General features: G+C 38.3%; 1 protein-coding gene across 6 annotated transcripts; it reads right to left on the bottom strand.

Moving 5' to 3' along the window:
- Window positions 1-539: 539 nt before the first annotated feature.
- Window positions 540-14,500, bottom strand: LOC110061821 (dopamine receptor D1-like). 6 transcript variants are annotated; one of them, XM_020768681.2, is made up of 2 exons: window positions 14,377-14,500; window positions 540-4,373 (listed from the first exon to the last, which is right to left on the bottom strand). In XM_020768681.2, exon 2 carries the CDS (start codon window positions 4,077-4,079, stop codon window positions 2,997-2,999), a length of 1,083 nt encoding a protein of 360 aa, XP_020624340.1. In that variant the 5' UTR covers window positions 4,080-4,373; window positions 14,377-14,500; the 3' UTR covers window positions 540-2,996. The 6 variants fall into 6 exon arrangements, 5 of the variants coding, with proteins under 5 accessions (XP_020624340.1, XP_020624342.1, XP_020624339.1 ...); XM_020768683.2 differs by lacking the exon at window positions 14,377-14,500 and adding an exon at window positions 14,254-14,367; XM_020768680.2 differs by lacking the exon at window positions 14,377-14,500 and adding an exon at window positions 11,633-11,767.
- Between the last annotated feature and the right edge of the window lie 10,236 nt (window positions 14,501-24,736).

Here is a 24,736-nt window from a genome sequence, read left to right as displayed (position 1 = left end):
CCACTTCGCCCATTTTAACGAAGTCTAAGCCCAAACCTTCTGGCCCTTTCAACTATTATATCTCGCGTGTTTTTAATTTGTTTGCCTGAAAATAAAACTCGTTCTTGGAATAAAAACAAGCAAAAAATCCCCGCGACGCAGGCTGATGAGCGCTGGATGTAGGCCAAGTACAAAGGTCGGTACGCCCACACGAGCTACACTAACTCAAAATACTTCTCGTGAGGTGCGTTTATTTCACCTTTGAAAAGAAAAATCATAAAAAATATGACCACAAGTGTAACAAAAGAAATCAAGTTTACATTTTAGGTTTCGACAAGCATTTTAACGATCACAATCTAAATTTCTAAGAGGATTCATTTTATTTAGAGAGGAAGCCACATCAGCCTTACCTGGTTTTCATCCGGGTCCTCTGTCCTGGTCGAATGCGAATTCTCCAAGCAAATTGCCTTTTTTACACAACAGACAGCAAGCTTTTAGGGGACAAGACGCAGGGGATCGTATTTTTTTCAAATCAACTAGCCTTATGCAAATCTCAAAACTCGGGTCTAACATTTCATTTATTCAAAGCCAGGCTGAACATATTGAATGATGAACTAGTTAATATCCCTATGTCGTACTTCTGTCATTGCACTGTATCTACACGCATTGTAAAACATATCTGACGATACATGACCATTTTTCGCTTGATTTGTAAACCAACCAAGTGTTTTTATTAACTAAGCAAAAAAACCAAAACGGAGATAACAAAGCAAAACTAAATACGCTGGCACAACACGGCAAAGGTTTAAATGCCATCGGTCTTACTACGATTTATTGAAACGTTTATACGATAAAATATCGTTGATTTATTTTTGAGGTGTGTTTTACTTTTTGTGTTAGGTAAGAACACTTGTGATATGATATATAAATTAGATGTCAGTAAGGTACGCTTCGCATCGATCGTGATAGATTTCTTTTGGTAATAAATTAATTATAGCTGATAACCCTATTTCCCAAATAATGTATTATAGAGAAATAGGACATACAATTTATACACCTAGTGCAACGATTATATTCCGCTATTCAAAGACTCGAACTTTTATGTATACGCACAAGATGCAATACATTTTTTCTTTTGAATATTTCACATCTAAATGAATGATTTTACAGTTCGGCTACAAAAAAGAACTCTGTATAAATTATATGAATGAAAACTGTTGATGTTAACAATACTTTTCTAACAAATAATTATCAATCTGAGCAAGCCGTGGCGGTACACCGTCAAATGCGACTCATTTGTGACCACTTATATTATTTTAACATTGTCCAGTTTACAAAGAAATTGCCTGGATGGGGTTGGTTGGAGTAGCTGCTCTGTAGAATGGTCTTAAGATGAAATCCGATAGGAGTTGAGCAATTTCAGTTCTCAGTGGACAAAAATCTTGTTCCAGAATAATGTTTTTAAGTGTATTAAAATCGTTTTTGCATTTTCTAAAAGCTACAGATATAAATAATGGCCTGAAATAACATCAAAAACAATTTCCCATGGGAACTCGAGAAAGTAAATTTCAAAGTTCAGAGAAATTGTGCAGACACAGGTAATATTTCATCATCAGTTTCATTTCAGCAGTACTTTCAATTGTTTCATGTGAACTTCGCACAGAAGTTTACAAATGATACAAATAATCTCGGTACAAAATCTTTGTCCACTTGTTACTCGAACTTCTGATGATTCCTTTTTAATGTTTAATTAGCAAACTTAAGGACGTTCGCGCGAAAATTTTCTAACATCGATTTTTTTTTTCTCAGACTGTTACCACTGCAAGATGATGAGCTAGTTATGTCAGAAATGTAAAAACAATGCGGGGTCACCGACTTCGTTTTGGACATAACATGCCCGGAAGAACAACCTAAATCTGAAAAAATCCGGCTTCGTTAACGAATCAAGGCACCGTGTCTGTAAGCCCAAAAGTATTGCAATTAGATCTGTGAAGTGAAATGTTCTCTGCCAAATATTGTTTAAGTGGACCTGCGATCATACCCTCCCTCCCTTATATTCAGACGTTCCAAAAAAAAAAAAGCGCCTGATCGCAGGTTAAAGTGGACCTATTAAGTGAATTTAGTCAACTGGCGAGGTTCCTTAAAGCATTTAGCGACCATAGTTTCACGCGCCTTACAGCCACAAAATGGCAGGATTCGATTTCCCTTGGACAGAAATGTTTAATTTTTTTTTTTTTTCTTTTTTTTTACTTCCCACATTGAATTTTTTTGTTCATTTTTGGATAATGTGGAGATAATTGTAAATGGAATCTATTTCTAGAAACAAAAGTGGGGATCACCGAACGTCCAAGATCGTTAAATCCAAGCAAAGCTATAGCAATGGCCATCAACCCTATCATTGTTCGTTTTAGTACTTAGCGCGCGCGCTCGATGCATAACGTGGCGTATGAATTTGCGCGCGCAGTAAGGATGCGCAGAAACAATTAGCGCGAACGTCCTTAACAGCCACTTGCATTAATAGGACCAAGAGAGGATGAAGGGTAAGAGAGTTAATCCCTCATTTATACCTTAATACCAAGGTAATCCCTCTCTAATTATTTTTAGATCACTCCCAGCTTCAGAAATCCTAGGAGGGTTTAGAAATAGCCAATCCCGTGACGCAAAGTTTACTCACGTAAACAGTGCGCCTCTTCAAAAATATCTACAGAACGCTCAGTAACATTATACGTACGGAAAATCGATACAACATTAAAAATAACTTGAGAGGATTTACCATGCGACCTTTCTTCCTCTCTTGGTAATGTTGTAATTTTAAGACTTAGTTTCCTTAAAATTACTGTTTCGTAGACGTAGTATTATATATGACTCGCGAAGGGTTTCATTTAAAGTTGTCTTTGTTTTCTGAAGACAGATCGTTGTATTTTTCATGCAGATTAATGTAAAGCTAAATGTCAATTTACTATCTTCACCAGCATTTTTTGGAAAGATATAAAGCCGGATGATCGATTCCTCTTTGGTCAAACTGGTGATACGTTAAGTTGCGTTTCTTCGCCTTGTTTTGACTGATTGCTGTAATCCAGTTGCAAAATCCTCGCAGTCAGACTCGCACAGGGCTCGTCACCATCATCTAATACTTCGTCCATTCGAGACTTTTTCTTGATTTTCTTTGGCACAAAAGGCGTGGTGTTTGTGTCACCAATACTCGGCGTCGAAGACCTTTGAGATCTTCTTGCGTTCAGGTGTGCTCGCTGTCCAGTTAGAATTTTCTTAAGGGCCCTTCGAAAATCTGGCTTCATGAACGAGTACAAGATTGGATTGACAAGAGATCCAAACACCACACAGAAAGGTGAGAAATCTATTAAAAGGCCTGGAACAACTTCACCATGACCAAAAGCAGCCGCTGCAGTGTAAAACAAAGTTGGAAAGTAGCTTAACACAAACATTAACGATGCGATGGCGAAGACTCTTGCCACCTTCGCCTCAGAGGATACTTTCCTCACGCCGTTTTTCAGTTCCGCTTTGGTGTTATGCGAAGAGATACTGAGCTCTCTCTCTCGCCGCACACATTGCCTGACCAACCGAAATATCTTGTAATTTGCATAGACTATTAAAATATAAGGAAGAGCTATGCAAATAACAAGCACGAGGCAGATGTAAATCTTGGTGTTGAGAAGTTGGGTATTTCCTTTCCAAGTGAGAGGTATACAAGCGACGACTACTGAAAAAACCCAAATTGCCGGAACCAGGATTTTGAAAACTTTAGATATTGTCTCCGTGTACGAAAATGGATACAAAATCGCCAAATATCTGTCATAAGTCACTGCACAAAGGTTTGCTGCTCCTACGAAGAGCACCACGGCGTACAGGACATTGAGGGTAGCTTTTGACCACACATGAAGTTCAGCGTTATATTGGATAAACATGGAGACGCCTGTCAAGATGTCAGAGATCGCCAATGAAACTACAAATCCGTTTGTGTAGTTTCTCATCGATTTCACCTTGTACACCAACAAACAGACCATCGTGTTTGTTACTATGGTGCTCACCGACAGGATACTCAGTGGAATGACAACCCTTGGCGAAAATCTTTCGTCAGCCATTTTGGGGTCCTTGACTCCAGGGTCGAGTTTCACCTTCCTGTCGCTGCTGTTTTGCTGTGATGAAGCTTCTCCTGACAAGCTGTTTAATAAAGAGAGTTTCTTTCTTATCTCGGATATTGCTTACCCTTGTGGTTAATAAAAATCATTTATTTTTTCATGAGTACGATTGATGATAGCTCCACCAGTTCCAAATAATCAATTGCTGTCGGTGAATATCATTGTTGTACTTGCACTCGAGTATTCGGCTGCTCGCTCACTGCTCTCATATCACGCGCAATCTATTTTCCTGAAGCCCTGCAAACACAAAATATTTGTTATCAGGTTGAATGTTAACAAAAGGTTTTTACAAAACTCTTAGCTTATATAGCGTCAGTTGTAAAGCGGTTGCAATATCGTTACATATATTTTGTCGACATGTTCAACTTCCTTTGTCACAGTTAACCTGTGTTCTGATTTCTTTTTAGCGTGGAATTAACAATTAGCTAAATAAATGTGTTTTAAACAATATACATGTAGTATTTTTTCCTATTCTGCTTTTTCATATCTACTTCTTTTGGCTAACATGTTTAAAATCTATTGTCTTGACGAAGTTAAAACTTACCGACTGTACACAAACATGATATACATTTGGTGTTTACTACAATCTGAACAGGTCCTTTTCCTAACACTCTTATAATTCGGTCATTTTTTATGAACAATGCTCAAATGCGCGGTACGAGTTGATGGTGTTGTTTTTCAATTACTGGGATCCTACTGCGGCCAGGGCAATCCATCACCCGCAAAGAGAAGATTCGCTAACGACGAAGGAAAGCTTTTCTGGCGTTATTTGTTAAGTAATCAATATACCTGGTGGAATAAATTTACCTCAGAGAAAATTGCTTTTGATGTTGATTATACTTTCGTATGGCTTACCGATCAAATTGTATTGTTTTGCACTTGGGGAAGGTGCTCCTGGCTCTACTTTTCTCAAATATTAGGACTTTTAAATGAAGTGATATCCGGGGGAACAGAATACATTACAAGAGCGAGGGATATACAGGTTATTGTCTTTCCAATGCTGCGGTGCGGTTTTCACACTTTCGACTAAGCGCCAATTTAAATTGGTCAATTTTAGTATGCAGCTGTTGAAAGCGAGAAAACAGTGCAATCCCATCGAAAAAGAAAAGGAAGCATTCCGTGCAAAGAAAATTACACTATTAAATGCTTTTTGGGCATAGTAGTTGGTTTTTTTCTGACATTCCCAACACGCCTTCTAAATTAACACTTTGAAAATCATGAAGTGGTGAATTATATCGCAACATCGCAACAAGATTTGAACTTATCATTTTCATTTTTTTCACCAACAGCGCCCGCATCATTTTACGGTTTCACAAATTTAATCAGGTTAAATTTTGCCGTGTTTTGTTATCACTGATATTCGTGTTGGTGTAAGTGTCGGCGTTTTTAAGCTTGTTTCTACTATTTAGCCTTGAAATTAAGGAAGTTCTGTCGTGTTGTTCGATAAAAAGCCTTCATTTGAATAAAATTATTCTTAATATGTAAAATAAGCGGAAGGAAATACAATAATTAAAATCATCCAGGAGAAAAAAACAATTGTCATATTTTCGTGATCCTAACTTTTTTTTCCAAGCACGCACGAAAACAGCATTTTTTGCAATCAGTGTGAAAAGATGCTCTTCGGGGCGATTTAATTAAGGTTCTTTATTTTCAAGCAGAATGTATGTTGCTAATTAATCTTGTAACCAACATTTTATGAACAATACTAATTCACGCGAACACAGGTTTGCAGGAGCTATATCTCTTGCAAAGCCGTCACACGAGTCGTCAGTTACTAATTGGAAGTAAAAACTTCGATGTCGTAATGCCGTTGGTAAAATTAAGAAATGAGCGAAATGAGGTTTTCGCAAGCGAGTAACTCTTTAGGCCTCTGAATATAGATACCTAGACTTCTGATTCGCTTTGCTACTGGCGTCAGTTCTTGCCTTCTGTTTGCCATAGTTAATAGAGGGGAACCGTTTCCCTCTAAAAACTATGATTTGTAGTTTAGAAATCAGCATAAGCATAATGGTATTCGAAGGCGAACTGATAGGGAATACGATAGCAATTAGCAATTAATTATGTAACCTGAAAATTAAGAATTACCGTTATCTACACTGAGAACAAACGCAAGAAAATCACTTTTTAGACAGCTGTTACCTATTCAGATGAAGTGAAGGCCGAGGACATTCATTGAAAAAGCATCTTCTATTTTTCACTGACTCTTGGAACCAGTTTCGATTTTCCGTTCCTCGGTCAATGGATCAGTTGCAATGTTTATTTGATTTTGAAACCAAAACAAGAAAGAGGCTGGTCTTGCACTCCCATAATAATTAAAATTCTAATCCGCTAGCGATAAAACTCAGTTGGAATGAATATTCACGACAAAATATGAAAACCATTGTGGCTACGGTCTAGCTAGATACAAAGCTACGGAAAAGCTATGGCGACAGAGAGCTGTCTTTTTTATGATTGAATAACTCGAAACACAGCTGTAATTATTTAAGCTTATTAGTTTCAGTCGGTTTACCTTCGTCCTGAAGTAGCCTGCTTCTTTTTTAAAAACTCAAATGTTTTCTATTCACGTTGCATGGCTCAACATGGTAACCTGGACAATAGCATTGAAATTCTCCATTACTCCGAACATTGTAGCAATAATATAAGAAATCACAATACATCAGGCTATTATTCAGTTTCCCTCTCAGCTCCGAAACTCTGACTAATGATTTCACCGTAAACGATGCGTGCCGTACACGAAGTCTGAAGAAACGTATTTCTACTAGAACGTATGTGTAAGACGTAAATTAAACACGTTTAGCAAAACTACGTAGCGCTGCAAAATTGTAATGATAAAAACCAATGATAACACCGGACTTCATTGAGTCAGTTAGAGTTCCAAAAGCCCAAGTAAAGCTACCAACAGGACGTGACATTATCTCCAGCAAGCAATATAATTTAGAACGCACACTTTATTTACTGGCGATCAACAACTGTGGCTCATTGTGGTTAAAACTGAAATAGACACGAACAGAACAAACATAAACAAAGCGAAAATGGCGCAAACTAAAACCCAAGAAAGTAACAGACTTACATTTGTAATGCGATGCTGGGCTATAACTGGCTGAGATGCCGCTGTGATAAGACAACAACTGCACTAGATGCTTCGATTTCACTACTGCACTCCGATCCGCATTGCGAGAACTAAAAAAAAGCGCTGCTCACAGGCTATTTGAATAAATTACGTAACGATACAAGCGCCACATTCCAACACGTTGCACGATACAATACGAAATATACGTTCTAATTAACCGAACGCATATTAACACCATTTTGAGGCGTTTCGATCTTACACCAAGGTCAACTTTGAACCAAAATTTATTTTCAGTTGAGCCATATTCGAGCATTTGACTAAAATTCACTATCTGTTCATAACAATGACCTTTTATCTACATTTTGTCAATAAAAAATTGGGAAACAATTGTTCACCCAATTTGTTTGAAGGGGAGGTGGAACGTTCTTGCACAGAATGGCAATGTCTTTAATTTTATTAAATTCAAGTCTAGCCAGAACTCAAGGTCATCAAATAGTGAATATACTTAACCTTTTTCAATAAATACTGAGCTGCTTATCAAGAGGTGGAAATTACTGGAGCTCCCCCTCCGAACCTCTATAATTGAATTTGATGAACTAATTGATTCTTTTATGATATTATCGTCAAACAAGAAATCTCATTAATTTTGAATGGTTTCAGTTTTTAACATTACACGTCCATCTGATGCTTTAACGTTCGGTGCGTTTTATAACTGCATCTTTTAGCCGATCACGTACTAAATGAAATATGCTAATAAAAAGAAAAATATGCTTCACTATAAGAAATCAATTTAACTATCGCCCCAAGTTGCCACAAGTTCTGATGGTTCTTATAATTAAACTGAAAAAGATTGAATACGTGTAGCAGAATTTTGCCAAATTCACTTTTTGTATCCTAGTTTCCATTTTCTTACATTTGAAGTCAGGAACGCGACAACAACATCGATTGGAAAAATGCAAATCTTACTTAAAGCACACCCTTCTAAAGCCTTACGATTAACACTTACAGAGGAATTCTCTATTGTCGTTTAAAATTGGCAAATGCCGTCGACATATACTACTGCACAAATCCATTGACCGCAATCCTCGCTTATTTGTTAGAAAATGTACAAGGTGCACCTATGGATAAAGGTGTCAACTGTACGTCCAATTTTCTAGCGTTTGTCTCACATTTGAGTCCTCGCTGAGGGAAATATGCACGACGTGATTAATTGTACAAACGGTTATTTCCACAGGATTGTTGATTCATGTTAATCCATAAAAATATAAACATATCAGACCTCCTACGCCAGCAATAAGGACGACACTCGAGAAAAGTCTTAAATGAAATCCTTTGACGCATGTGGTCTAAAAGCAAATCTGAATTATTTATCACAGAAAACTTGCTATGATTTCTCCTTGTTATGGACGAGTTTCTACTCGTAAATGTTTTAACCATTTGGCCGACAGGTCTGTATAACTTTTGATACATGACTTATAAAATGATGACATAAATAAATATATAAGTAACAATCAAAATAGAACTGACTGCAGTGGGGAAGGGCAAAGAGACAGAACCATATCAGCTAATCCATCCACAAATTCAACATTGCAAATAAAGAAAAGGCAAAACCACTGACAAAACGAATAAAACGGGAATGGTATTAAAATTTTCATTTGCCCAAGATTCGTGGGGGCAGTCTGGATTCTTTTGTTATACAGCTCTTTACAACCTTGTGTAAAAGACGAGGGGCCAGTTTTAGAAGTTGTCAGGTTTATCAGAGGAAGGGTACGTGTTTAAAAAAAGGCCCTTAAAAGTTCTAAATTTTAGTATACTTAATTTGCCTTGTGAAAATAACCTGAAACGGGAAGATGAAATACTCAACACCGTGCTTTATTCGATTTTCTCAAACTCATTAATAATTCATCAAGTTTAAACAAAGGAAATCAAGACCGTGACGGTGTTTGGATATCTGATCTTAACTGGTATAGATTTTTACAATTTTATATTTTTGCTTTCTCCTTTGTTTCAATTCGATTACGAGGCTACATCAAACGCTGAAGACCGTGTTTGACCAATTTACACAAACTTCGAAGTTCGTCAAAAATACTCCGCTGCGCGTCGTATCTTCAACTCTCTTCTCGGTGTTTGGAAATGTGGTCAAACACGGTTTTTCGTATTTGATATGCTACTTCAAGTTATCGCGCGCGCAACACCTGCGAGTACAAAGTGGTTGGCTCACCATGCTCATTAACACCGTTAACCAGGATTGTAACCAACGACAACACTTCATAGTGCAAAAAATTGATTCCATTAAAAACTCACAAAACTATCTTAATTAGCCAACTATTTATCATCAAATGTTGTCTCAATATCTATCTTAGATTTTCTAAGGAGACCCCCTCCGCGCGTTGTAACTGGTCAACTGGCCAGCCCTCTTCCAGTTGGGATTATGAACTATATCGTGTCTTTTTCGTATTCGTTTCAAACATTTAAACCTGGCCCCACAGGCTTCAAGCTTTAACACAACCTGCATAAAAATTGCTTTAGCCCTAACGGTACCAAAGTAGATAAAACAATTATTTTAACCGATGCATATCTGATCCCAGCAATGAAATAAATAGCTATTAAATAAATGGAAACCGACAGTAACTGTTCTTGCATAAACGTATGAAACGGTGCCAGAAAATCAATCATGCGAATGACAAATATTGCGTCACTCTGAAAAGCCCCTGAGTCGCTTTAATTTTGGTCGCAGAAAAGCCATCCGATGTCAGCCTCTATTGTGTTCCTTGCGCAAACAAACCGACTGTCGATCATTCTAAACATCATTTGTAGATTGTGTTTATAGTAAACCAGATAAAATACGGCGCTACAACCAAATGCATATCGTTCAACAGTGTGAAAACATGAAAATTAAATGACTTTGGCAAGATACAAATCGCTCAATAGAAAGACCAAAGGAGCACCCGTACACTGTGCGTCCCCATCTGGGATAAAATTTTCACAAGCACCACCAGTGAAGGTGAACTAGGTTGAAACGAATGATTCAGCACTTCCTGCCGGTATTTTGGGAATACTGCTGTTTCGAGAAAGGTTGTCCTACAAGAGCGTAACAGCGTACGGGACAATGTCGAAAGGTATTATGGGTAATAGAGGCTCAAGGTTTTTAACGTACTTGATTGAAGCTCTAAGGTGTTTCACGGTGACAGAAGGAAACAGCACAAACACGTCTATTTATACTTTCTCCTTCCTTCTTGCTGAGACGCCGTGCGCCTCAACCAAGCAACGCCTATAACCTGCGTAACCGTTCTTTTTTTTTTTTTTTTTTCACTTCCCCCGCTCGCCGAAAAAAAATGGCTGATCGCACGTCGAAGCAACGCCAAAATATTACTAACCATAATATCAATCGGCATTGTCGGGCACGCTATAACGCTTTTGTGCAACAATCTTTCTCAAAACAGCTGTATTTTTTTCAGATTGAGACTATAAAACGATCATTGCTATCACGCACTGGGAAAATAGACCCAAATTTATTGTTGACACACAGAATGTTTGAGCTACAAATGACGCAGCCAAGAAAATTTGTCAGCTATTATTAATTTTTGTGGACACGGAGGAGAGAGACTAGAGACTAACTAGTCCAGTGGTCCCATCTCGTTTTAAGGCAGCTAAAACTCATTAGTATATACCACACAAGTGAATAGTGCTTTTCGCGCGCTCTGATTGGTTAACTCGGAGGTGATTAGCAAGTACTATTCACCTCCGAGCAGCCGGCGCGAGAGATTTTAAAATTTCCGACCGCTTGTCACACATAAAATAACGTTTTGGTCCGCTAATTATTCAGCTTGTGTAGTATATACTAAAACAATTATTCACCTCAGAGTCGGTGAAAGTAATGGATATTTACCGAGCCGCGAAGCGGCGAGGTAAATATCCATCACTATTCACCTCCACTTCGGTGAATAATTGTTAAATATTGCAATATTGACTGTGGCAATTAAATTCCATATTGCGATATTTTATCATGTCAAGGGGGGCAAGGCTTATAAAATTCGATTTCGCTGCGGCTACCTTCTTTAAGAAAATGCTTTAAGATAGGTAACTGCGATTCTTCATATCTATTACTCCCTGTACTAACCAGAACCTTTCAGTTTTAAGACGTATTCTATTCCAGATATTTTATACGTTATTCGAAGGATTAAACCTTTGTATGATTCAAACGTTTCTCTTCTCTGTGATTTTCTGATTATCGAAAAGTGAAAATTATTATTGACTCCTGCATATGGATATAAAGAAATCCCCTCTTTATCTAAATTCAAGTATTGGTTTACCTTCATGTTTGTAGGTTCAGGTTTGGGTAACAAAATGAGATTAATTTCATGCACCTCACGTTCTTACAAAGCTATCTCAAACAGTTAGCCGCAGAAAACATGTATACATTTACCGTTAACTCAGCGACCGCGAATACCAGGCAGTGTGGACGCCATGATGATTGAGAACGATGAATGAAGTGGCGCTCCTTCACCGAGCGTTTTTCAGTTGATGCTCTAGGATATTCAATTCGTCAGATACAAAAATAGAATCGTTGCAACGATAACAAAGGCAAAATAATATCATTTTTAATTTGCTTCCTTGTTTATTTTTATCTGCCACTTTGACGGTTACTTAATATGACATTATTTGAAATCGACCGCGTCCAAGGTCAGTAACGTCCTTGAATACCCTTCATTTAGAATAAAACACTTGTCAACAGACGTAAAAAAATTCTCTTTTTTTGGTTAATTTTGATCAATTCTTGAAACCGAAGTCAGGTTTGTGATTTAATGCTTCCTTTCTATCATGGAAACTTCTTCAGTAGAGAACTCCCCCCCCCCCCCCCCCCCCCTCTCTGAATCTTATTAAGCTGGATGGATTCATTTTTGACACGAAAGTGTCAATTCTTTTATTTGACTGCCAGCAAGGATCTTGGGCTATTGTCCACATGGAATACTTCAAAGGTTTACCTTTAATTAAGATTCCTAGTATTAATGCTTTAAATAAAAACCTTTCTTTATAAATTTGCGGATAATCACGTTAAACAATTGTCTGCCTAGACACGGAGTTGAAAGTATTCTCGAAATATTAAAAAAAACACTTGTTTTTAATTTTGACTGAAGAGAAAAATACATCCTCTTGTCACAAGTTAATGAATTTCTGTCCAAGTTGTCTGGTGCATAATTTGTGGGAAAATAATTAAAATAACTTGGATCAACCACCTAAAAGTAAAGGTAAGGTTTTGGTTGTTACAAAAATTATGAGATAAAATCCTTATTTATCCAAAAACAATTTCAACAAAAAAAAATGACTCTGGCCCGGTCCAAGTCACGTGAACAAATGTTCAATATGGGACGTGTACAAGTACATTCGCGTTTATCCAGTATTGAAAATATCTCAGCAGGCAGCCTTAACCGAGGATACAACACAGCAGGGATACAATGAAACGATTACTGCATTAAAATATTAAATAAAGAAAAGTTTAACAGAAATTGAACAAAAACACTTTAGTCGCAGTTACTGATTTGTTTTATTTTATTTATTAAATTGGATGCAATCCGTCTGAATTCTTCTGTACGTAAGTTTACTTTACTAGAGTGGACCGCCTACAGACCCTCGTTTCAATGGATGTTGCCGCTACTGTGTAACAGTATGGATTGCTCTGTTTGCATTTTTGGCAAAACACATTACATCTATTCCTGTGCTCGCCTATCACTCACTAACAAAAAAAAAACATTGCAAACGGATGTTGTTCTCTTGCTGTAACTTGGGCATTTCGATATTTTTCTTGCACTAAAACAAAGAGCTCTCTCAAGAAAACGATAAACTTCTAGACAAGCGAAAAGATTGCTGCTGGTAATAGGCAAACAGACTCCGTAATGGTGAAAAATCTGTGAGGGAAGGTTTTACTGTGTTGTAGTATCTCTAACGATCGTAGCGACGTCATTAGTGCCTCGGGAGCGTTGCCGCGCGTGGGCCATCAAAGTGAGGTGCATTAATCATGGTCATTATCATAGCCCTTGTTATCAGGCGCCGCCGATATGACCGGACTTTGTAGCCTCGTATCAAAGCTAATTCTGCTCGGGCAAAATAGTCATTTTAAAATATTTGATCATTGTTTATAGCTCGTGACTGGCAGTTCTACTATTTTGTTCAAGGTACAGTTTCCAAGCGAAAGTTGCCGTCAAGATGATGAACCTCTACCGTGACAAGCTTCCTTTCTTCAATGACAATTCCCTATCATTGCTTTGTATCCAAACAAACAGCCTTGATAACCTTCAAAACCGACTAAGTATCGCCAGTGAACCGATGTCAAACTTGTTATGTTCTTCTACTTCGCATTCAAACGTAGTGACAACAGTTTATAAACGTAAGAGGTGCCCATTTGGAGTAAATTGCCTCTTGAAAAAACTCTCAATATGCAAAATGACTTGATCGTATCTTGAAAACCATTATGGCTGAGTAAACCGCAACAAACACGCGATGCAAAATTTAAAAATTATCGAGTAAATAAGAAGACTGTTCCTATATTAAAAGAATCCCAGATTGTTTAGAAGGAAATTACTTCGTAGTTCGGGACAATTTCTGAGGAGTAGGACTTGGAAATGCGGATTTGGTGTCGATTTACACGAAACTAAGATTAAACCCGCAGCTTGTGGTTACAAATCACGTGTAAGTAAACCGCATATTACCTTAGTGACAATTAAAACCCAAAGAACAAGAAGCTTATATGAACGAGTAGCTACTTTTAAGCTTCTTCTAAGCCTCGCATAAATTGTACATCCTTATTTAGATTACGGATTATCCAGCCCACTTAGAAGAAAATCAAACTTGTCGTCTCTAACATTCATTATCATGTTAAGCGGCTGTTCGTTCTTTCCCACTAATGGAAAAAATTCGATTGGCGACTGTTTTTAAACAACTCTCAACTTGTTTATACAGGAATCGAAATATGCCAGTAACGCTGCGAGGAAAGCACTGTAAACTGAAATTATATTGCCTTACAAGAGGCAGTCAATGTCATGAACTTACCCATCACAACACTCATCTGGTAAGTCAGTAGAAACAGAAGCACAGGCTTTGCTTTGAAGCATATGGATCCTGCAAATCTTAACCTTTGATAAACTTTGCGATTTCAAGAGAGATTTCATTTACCTGTACGCTCAGCTGAGTTAGTCTCCACCAAAGGTTTCTCTTGCGTGATTTCGGCTTGTGTAATTAGGGATTAGAGTCTGGCAGTTTTCAATATTTTGACAAAGCAGGTAATGATTGATTTTAATTACATCAACCATCCCAGCGGGAATACTTAATAATTACGACTGACAAACAGAACCTTGACATTTAATTAGAAGAAGACAATGCCCTTATCAATATTGCATTTTATTTCGAATTAAGATAAGGTATTACCTTCCTTTCATGGAGTAAAAGTTTCAAGAGTACATTTAAAGATCTTTTAAGCTTTTCAAATTTTTTAGCCATGTTCCGCCTGTATCAGATACAAAAATTTGAGAATCTTTTTCATCAGGTCAAAATAAAGCTAACCATAATTCAACTACTGTTTTTCTGTCAAGTCGAAGACATTTTCGTTGGTAGCCATGTTTCTGTGGAGGCGTGCTTCTCTCTCTGTCTAACAACTCAACCCTTGTAAGGTCTTTTAATTAACACCTTTGATTTAAGTCGTCATAAACACGCCGAAAGAACGCAACTATTTTTTTTTGTTTGTTTGTGTAAAAAGAAAATATTTTACGCTATAAATTTCTTTATTTATATTTTGTGGTAGCCCCTGGAGGTCTGGACGAAATTTCATTTAAACAATCATTGTAAACACCACATGAAGGCTCGTATATATTTTTTTTAATTTACTTTTAGTTATTAATTTTTTTTTTTTTTTTTTTTTTTTTTTTTTTTGACGTACTTAAAAAAAAAACGTTTGATATTTGTTTCCACGCTGCCTTGAGGCGCTACTGTGTAGGAAGACAGGAAAATAATTTAACGCAGTATTTTGAATAACAATAATAAAACGATAATAATAGAATATAATTTATTTAGCGCCTAACGTGCCAAAGGCGCTTTACTCTGTTTAAAACAAAAACTCTCCTTGGTTTTTGTATCGTATAGCAACACGAGTAGAAGTTTGGGAGAACGAAAAAATGTTAGGGTAACATGAGTCACAGGAGAGTGTTTCCTCAACTTTTTGGAGTTCAACGAGTGTTTCTATTTAACAATTACACTACGAGCCCGAGATTTCTATCGCGTGATGATATCGAGAGTGAATGACCTAATTGTTTAGGTATAAATCTGCCAGTCGTTCAAACTTTTATCTTAACCTCTTCACAGAGACGCAAAAGAAGCGCCGCCATGGCTTGGCTATACTCATTGTCTTCGACAGAATAGATACTGAACAGTGTAGCCAATCAGATAACGGCATTCGTGGTAGAAAAGATAGGAAATTATACTAAAACTCGATAGAAACACCTGGAAAATTTCCTTTCTTTCTTTCATTCATTCATTCTTTCTTTCTTTTAGGAAATACTCTGTGAAAAGTAAGGAAAACTCACTTGTTAATATCGATTATCAAAATGGAAATTCTCTTTGTCCGTACCATCATTACGTCAACAACTTCTTCTGTGTTTTGTCGCTCTCTGTTTCTAGTTCCCTCGGGCTGTATCACGCGATAGAAATCGAGAGCGATTATACAAGTGAACGTGCGCTTTCTTAAGGTTGTTTTCTAAACAAATATAACGGATGCAAATACAACTCAATATGAAGTGGTGTTAATCGCATAGTGTTTATTATGTTATAGCATTTAACGAGAAAGGGAGACCACGCGTTCAACGGGGTCAAGACTCTTCATTAAAGGATTAAATGTATGAAGTGAAGAAAGAGTTAATTTGTACATCAGATAGCGACATTTCGCCATGATGTATTTATTATATTTTGTATATCAGTTGGTACATTATGAAGAGAAGAAGAGAAAAAAGAGATTTACTTGTACATGAAGACATTTCACCGTAATGCATTCGAAGTATTTTGTATATTGGTACATTTTGTATGAAGAGAAGAAGAAAAGAAAGAGTCAGAAAAGAGATTATTTGTTCATAGGGAAATTTCGCCGCAATCCCTTTGATATCTTTTGTTCTTGGTATATTTCGCCTCAGGCTTCTCGTTTCATCTCCCAACATACCCGCGCCAAGCGATTAAAGCAACACAAACACGTTCTGGGAGAATACATGTACAAATGGACTGAAAAAGACAAAATATCAGCGCGTTCGTTTGTCGCCTTGCTGTGCTATTTTTTTTTTTTAAATGCAAATGATATGAAGTTATTACGTGCTTTGACTATGGTTGCGTTTCAAAGTTGTGCACGTATTTTTCGTATCCAGCTGTTGTATATTTTTTACATGTGTTCGGTTATTGACGATGCGTGGGGCATCGGTATCATTTCATATCATTCCATTTGTCTTGGCCATTTTAACACAGAATCATTCAGCTTTCCATCTCACAGTAGGTCAACTGAATTCATGCGCTTCTTCTACTTCTATCGTATAGTTTCCGTACAAGAATAAGAAAAAAAAACTTGAAGGGGTTTGCGTGGAAAATGGATAGGAATGTCCATTTATATAATCCTCATTCTAAGGGTCTTTGTACCCTCGGCCTGGAATGATGATCTCGTGTTGTAGGCCTTATGTCGTTCACATGCCCAGGGTTCGTGATAATTGCTAAAGAGTTTCGGGGACATGGAATTCGTTATATTGAATCCCTTTTACAGTATGGGTTGTTCCGTACGTCGCATCGCGCAGAATTCTATTGTCTTTCGCGACATATACTTGCAGTGCTCAGTTTTTCAATGCGCGGAATAATAATTACAAATATTAGCTGTCGGAATTCCGACTGCTCTCGTCAATGAATCGGCGGCTGTCAATCAAACGGTCTGATGTGTGAAGTAAATCCCAAGGTGTAATAAGCTAACAAAAGCGCTCTAATTTAAAGGCGGCCTGCGCTCTTCACAAAGACTTTTGTCAACAAAGTCGTGTGCAGCGACATTCTCACTTTTTTTGTTGACATGTCACACTCGAAATGGTTAGAGTGCGGGAGCTAAAAGTTCTACCACAAAAAATTCTTCTTCCAAAGCGTTGCCAAATGGAAAGAACGGTGCGCATAAAACTTTCTTCTACTTTATCGTTGTCCTCTTTTTCTCGACCGGTCAAAGCAGTTCATCAGACGTAGTCTTTTACTCGATCGGTTCACGTAGTGTGTCGTTGATCGAGGACTTGAAAGACAACACAGGTCTTTATCTATTCGAAAGATGAAGAGGAAAATAAATGACATTTCTGTTTGAAATCAAGAGCCGAACAAAAAAGCAAAGGCACGCAGCGTGTCTTACGCCTGAGTGAGCATTGTTGTCCACTGCATGTGTGAGATAATTATTCAAAATTGGAACCGTTTTAATTGATCAAAACATTTAAAAGGCCCAGGTTCGAGTATTCAGTTATTAGATCCTCTTTGGAGTAACATGTCAAAGCGTACGAGACAGCAGCTCGGCTTTTACGCATCACTATTTGATGACGCTTATGATCGTCGCCTCAGTTATAAGTACCGACCCAAGCAAAAGCCCGTTGTTATGGGTATTTATGAAGTTGAGCGCATAGTCTCTCAACGAAATTAAGGGGGCAAGGCAGAGTATTTTATTCAGTGGAAGAATTATCCTCTAACTGAAAACACATGGGAGCCGTCCGAACACTTCTTATGTTGATGAAATTCAATGTAAAGTGATGTTAAAACGACGTTCCGAACACTCCGAGATCTTTTTTTCAACGAAAATAAAAAATGATCTCTTTGAGACCGGCTGAGGATGAAGTACTCTGCTTCGCTTCCTTTAAGGGACCGTTCATTTTTTATAAGGTAGGGGGGGCTGGTGGGATTTGGGGGGGGGGCATGCGAAAAAAAATGGCTTTCGAGGAGGGGCCATCCCAAAAAAATAAGGGAAAAAGGGGGGGTCACGTGAAATATTTTAGTAAAACTTTAAAATGGCATGATGTTTGAATATCAAAAAAAATTGCTATAGAATAAACATAGAAGGCAGGATACAAATTTATTACAAACTTTCCATTTGCTTTTAAAAAACTTGGCGACAAAAAGCATTTGTAGCTACTCAAAAGAAGTATTTAACACTGTTATTTTCGAATGCATCTTCATCTTCGCTGTCGTCGCGTTCTTCGTCGCCGCTTGTGCTGCTATGGGAGTCTCTTTCACCAATGCTGCAAGAAGCAGCAATGCTTTCCGTCAGAGTGTACTCTTCAGGGTACATGAAGGTGTAAACATAATCTCTGACTTCCTGCTCAAGGTTGGTGGTGATTCTGCTTCTTGCAGCATTGGTGAAATAATTCCCTTCCAAGAGCTGTGCGATGTATGGCCCATCTCTTCTAAATAACGACGTGGCAACATCCTCAATTTCAATACACTCTCCCGGGACGGCCGTTCTAGGAGGGTACACAAGGCATTGTGGAAGATCATTTCCTAGCGGGTTTCCGACACAGATTCCCTAAACTCGTTGGACGTTGTTTTCAGTCTGCTTCCTCTTTCTTTCATTTGACTTTCTGCGGTTTTCTTTTTTCCTTCTCCTTTTGTTGATGTGCTGTTTGAGTATGCCCTTGAATATGCTGTTATAATTGCTCTTCTTACTTTCTAGTGCTTCCATGTCCTGCGTGACCTTCGTCAACTTAACTTCTATAAATTTGATCTGTTTTACATTAAAACTGTGGGCAAATTCTTCGCCCTGCTTTAAAGCAAGCCCATTGGACTGAAAGAGTGTGGAATCGTGGCATTCAACTTTTCCACCATTGCTCTGTGTTCTTTGATGGAGAAGTTCAGTTTTCTTCCATCACTGGGCTTCAACTGGTACCCTGGCATGGAAAACTCACTCGCTCTTTCTGAACAGCCATCCGCACTTAGAAAGATTGCTTCTTTTGCTTGTAAGATGTCAAACTGCCTGGATCGTTCAGCTGTAAACCTTTTCTTAAACGACTCGTCGCTTTCGCCATTATTGCGCATTCTGGAATGAGCCTCTTTCATGATTATTATGGACGTGCCCCGTTCTACATCGTGCAAGACATAGCAGCACTCAACTAACGTCAAGGAGCTTAAAGCAAAAATACGCACTCAACGTATAGCATCAACCCCATTTTAAAGACGGGGTTTGCAAAAGAGGAGGAAATAAAAAGGAGGAATAAACCTATACATCGAGCAAGAGAAACACAAGCTCGATCAGATAGCTGCAAGAAACATAGGAATGTCTCTAGACAAACGTATAGCTTTCTCAAAGTAAAGCTACGGCGTCTCCGAAGGAAATCGTAGAAGAACAAATATGATATCCGTGATAAGGATCTACCTACTGTGCTTGCAAACAGTTCTAATCACAGCCGGGCCCGGCGTCACAATATAGAATGCAAGTAAGCAACATGTTCACGGTAAATTTCATATTATGTCCCTCAAAAGCAAATTCATGGAGATTTAAAAGCATATCTTGCAATAGAAATGAGCCTAAACAATGCATAAACACATGGCAAATTACAGAGGTGTCGAACTCAACGAGTCGACATGCAGATAACAGCGGAAACCATGCAGACCTATGACCTATAAAAATTTGCCATAGCACGATCTAACGGCTCAACTGCACTAAAATTCCTCCTTATTACACAACATGAAGTGCCCTTCATGAACACGAGTGAAGCGACAAGAAAGGTCGAGTGACCGAACAGAGAACGGTAAATGTACAAATGTCACGAACCGTAAAAGTCGTGTAGGCTAGTCAACCCCATTTTACCTTGAAAATTAAGAAATTTTAAACCATAGATAAATTTAAACCACAACAAGTATGCTAAAATTTATTAAAAGTAATCCACTATTTGCAAGATTTGAGAACACTCATGGCTTTTTGTTTTACCTGCACAGGGCAACATTTATACATGGCTATCACTAAAGTAGAGGTAAAAACCTTCCAAATAAAGACATCTGTAAATTAAATGTAACAATGTGTTTCACACAACACATCAACAGATTTCCAGTTTTTTCACAACACTTCGTACTTGGTTCAGTATCACAATGCAGGAGCAAGGAAAGACTCTGTTCCAGGCCACTGTTACTTCCGTAAGATTGAGAAGTTTATGAATGAGCACTATGAGGAGGGGCAGAACTACAGGGAGTTTCTAAAGTTGTCCTGTCAAGAAAAGGTAGGAGAAATTTGTTCTTTTTGTTGTGAATGGACTGGATCACCCATAGAAAGATATCCTAAACCAGTTCCTGACCATTCCTGCCTACCGGAATACCACTACCTCTCCTACCAGAAGACCCCAAAAGAAGGGCGTGATCCAGATGACTGGCAGCCAAGGGTCCGAGCGAAGAAAGAGCATGGAGGTGGCAGGCTGGTTTTATTTGACCCAGAGAGCGTTGCTCTATTTGCAGATAAGTTTATTGTCAAATCAAAGTTTGTGGTGGATTATCTTCAGCATCTTGAAGTGCTGGAATTTAAAAGGAAAAGGAGAGCAGAAGAAAAGGCAAAGTTAAGTAGGGACGCAAAAGATAAATCATATGAGGATTATCCTTGGACTGAGTTGTGCGAAGATCTAACCAAGCTTAAAAAGCAACGTGTTCCAGAACAAAACAAGTACTTGAACCACCACGGGCTGAAGCAGCATTTGAAAAGCAGCAAGAGTGAGAAAGTAAAGGCAATTGTAAGACATTCATGCTTGCGGCAGAAGAGTCCTCTCAGAGCTGGCCAACCAACACTGAGAAATGCCAGGACATTGACACAAAATGACAACAGGGCAAGTGCTGACAGCAGTGAAACGGATAAAAGTGACAATGATGAGTATGACAGTGATGCCATTGACTCTGGGGAGAAGATGACTCAAGTGATGTCATTCTTGCATTCATCAATTCAGATGAGGAAGATACCAATGAGAGGCCAAATGCCACACGCTCAGGGCGAGCCATAACTAGGAGATCCGAAATTGACTTCTCTTTCGTTTGATTTGTTTTTTAAACAACAGCTCTCTGTAGTATAGGGATTGTAAATATTGTCTTCATAGTGAGCACAATAACGTGAAGTAGGGGGATAATAGAGACATATTAAAAAAGTTGAAATCTAAATATTGTTTGTCCAATTTTTTTTTTTTGGGGGGGGGGTCATCCCAAAAAATGACCGCTATAAGGGGGGGCCATGTAAAAAAATTGGTAAGCTGAGGGGGGGTCATGCGATTTTTAAATGGAGCTTCCCAAATCCCACCAGCCCCCCCTCCCTCATAAAAAATGAACGGTCCCTAACTCTTTTATCTCTCTGAGATCATTTTTGCCTGACATGTGCAAGAAAGCGGGGTTGACCGGGGATTCAATGAGCTCTAAAAAGAGCTCCCGATCAACGCGCTGCATTTCTTGCACAGATGACATGCTGAAAATTCGTTTATTGCAACTCGCGCAAAGCGTTACTTTAAATACGATGGTTAAGTGATACATTTTATCACCTCTCAATTTCAATGCCTTATAGCGTCGGCGTGTGTCCTATTGTTTGTGGAGGCGGAGGTTGGCATATATTAATATTCTGCCAGGAAATTCAAAAGAGTTTCGCTCTATTGTTCTTCTAGTCTCCGAGGCGAACGAAGGCTGGAAGATCGTTACGAGTGTTCGAAATTTGGCAGAACGACCACTTCGAAACATTATTTTCCGTTAAAACTTGGCATAAAGCTAGCTTTAACAACATACATTCAAAGCCGTATGATAACCGTTAAGAAGGGCACTTTGAAGGAGTAAAATTCTTCCTCCAAATATTTCCTCATATAATATTTTCCCTCAAATGGACCAAATTCAGGAAAAGAAAACGACTAAATCCACTTTTCGTAAGATTTCAAAAAATGTCTCCTTTATTCCATCAATGTCTCATCTACAAAAGCTCTATGATAACCACTACGAAACACAAGTATGAAGCACGTAAACTCTAAACAAGTATGCGTAGTAGGCCATTTTCTGGTCATTTTCTTTGTTGTTTAACCATCGGCAGCCTAATTAATAATTAAATTTCGCGCGCACTCTACATTTAAGTCCCGGATATGTCGCGGCATTCTGCGCGATGGTGAGAAAGCTCCATATTTCGAAGCTTCGTTAAATAAGGCTTTTAGACGGGGATGTCTGGCGGTTTTGAAGGCAAACTTTTATCAAATGACATCATAGAAAATAATCGATTTCTGATTAACGAATAAAGAAGCCTCGACTGTGCTCTGTTCTGTTGTAAAGCACGCAGGAAGCAGTAGAGCACGAAAGAAGTGTAGGGGAAAACACGAGACGTAGTCGAGTGTTTTTCCCTACTTCTTGAATGCTCTACTGCTTCCTAGGTGCTTTACAACAGAACAGAACACAGTCGAGGTTTCTTTATTTGTTTTATGATAAAGGATCCGATAATTTCCCCACACATTCGGCTGAATTTTCAAACCAAACTTTATTTTCCAAACGAGCAAAAGTGGCGTCAGCCGTGCACTGTTCTCTGATAAAGCACGCTAAAATAAGCCAATCACAATCCTTGTTAGAATTGTTCAAATAATTTGATTGGCTAACGAAGCGACAGCTGTCAATCACAAACTGGACCTCAGCTAAGCTTTCAGTTTCGAGTAGTTTGAGCGGCTTTCGAGAGAAGAACGATACCTGCAAAGTTCGCTTTTAAGTTAATTTCTAAATACGGATCTAAAGGCAGGTGAAGGTTTATAGTCCAGAGGAATCCGGCTGTATTGTGGCCATGAAAACGTGCACTTTTCCAGTGGAAATTACGAAACGCTGAGCTCAAAGCTTGCGGATGAATATGCGAAATGCCGAGTTGAATTTGAAAGGAGCTACAGTTATTTACGGCTTGTAGCCGCATGCAGCAAGATTGCCCGAACTAGCGTAAAAGTTAGAAAGACTAAACAGCTCCCACTGGTTCTACTCCGAGCGCAGAAGAGAATATCAGAGCAAGCTTTGCACTGACCACTTGTTGGTTCACTTCGCTGAGATGACCGGAGAACGAGCGTTATTACATTGCATGTAAGTGTTGTTTGAGCAATTGAGCATTTTTACAAAAATAAAGCTTCTCATCATAAACAGAGACAGTTCAATTGTTGTTTTCAGTCGTCGTTTTACTCCTTAAGTATAATTTCTGCCCTCGTAACAAATAAATCGAAGCACTGTTTAGGTTGAGAATTTGTTTATTTCGCTACGTGTTTTGTCGGCGAGAATCTAGCAAAACTTGTTATTTTAGTACAGTTTTAACACTACTGTTGCTAACAATGGTCTCTGTGAGCCATATTTACTACAGACAAATAGCTCGTTTCCATTGCGTTTGTCTGAATCACAGGGGATGTTTAATTTGGGGCAAATTTGTCAAAATTCCGAAGCAAAAATTTGAAAGCCAACTTACTGTCATCAACCCGTGCTCTGTTCTCTGATAAAGCACGCTCTTTCAGCCAATCAGAGCGCGCGTTATATGGAAACTTTATTATAATTACAGTTATAATACAAAAACAGAAAGATCGACTGATCACAACATGATTTTCGTCAGCTTACTTGCACTTACTGTAATATAAATCACACAACCGTTAAAACTAGTATCTCGTTGTAGCATCTAAATATTCCAAGTTAAACCAAGAAGAGCAAATCAATTTCCACTGTCCTGTCTGTTGGCGCAGGAAAATCCATTTCCCCACCAAAAGGAATATCGCCCGAGGTATTTCTGGCAGAGAGCGAAACGGAGGTCTCTAAAGGAAAGACTAAAGAGGGTTATACGGCCGGTAAGGTCTCGAGATAGCAAGAGCTTGTTGGAACAGTTTGCTCTATGACTCTTTTGAAATATGTATCATTGCCCTCCCGGCCCCATTTCCTCCAGGGAATTGTGGCTTCAAGAAAAAGAAGATAATTGTCCTCACGGGCTTCTGACATTTTTGTGAAAAAGAATAGTATTATCCGCTTTCACCTGCCCAATGGACTCGCAAAAACAATACAAGACACGTTAAACTGAAATTATACAGCAATGATGACTAATAAGACATGTGACTTTGTTTCCGCACTGACTGAGTAAGCCATATTCGTATTCTCGGTATTGGACTGGAACTAGCTTGGAAAGGAGGCTCATGCGGGGGAATATCATTAAAAAGAGATTATGTCATTAGCATTTGCAAAGATTTCCCGTATTAGCCTCGGTTGCAAGCTAGTTCCAGTCCAATACCGAGAACACGAATATGGCCTATTGGCCCAATATACACATTGCCATGCCCACATACCACAAATAGACCAAATCATTTGCCAAATAGGAAAAATAGTCGCTTTTTGAAATACGTTTATTAGTTATTTCCAAAAGCTATTTCCAAACACTAAGTATTATTATCATTATTCAAAGCCTTATAGCAGCTGCTTACGGAAACAAATTGAAAAAACTCCTTAATTGTTATGGTTTTTTAATCATGTTTTCAATCATTGACAACCTAACGTCCAAAACAAA

Source organism: Orbicella faveolata, unplaced genomic scaffold (assembly GCF_042242905.1).
Source record: "Orbicella faveolata isolate gen_17 unplaced genomic scaffold, um_ofav_v1 contig_1, whole genome shotgun sequence".
NCBI lineage: Eukaryota > Metazoa > Cnidaria > Anthozoa > Scleractinia > Merulinidae > Orbicella > Orbicella faveolata.
This window is presented reverse-complemented; position numbering and strand designations above follow the sequence as displayed.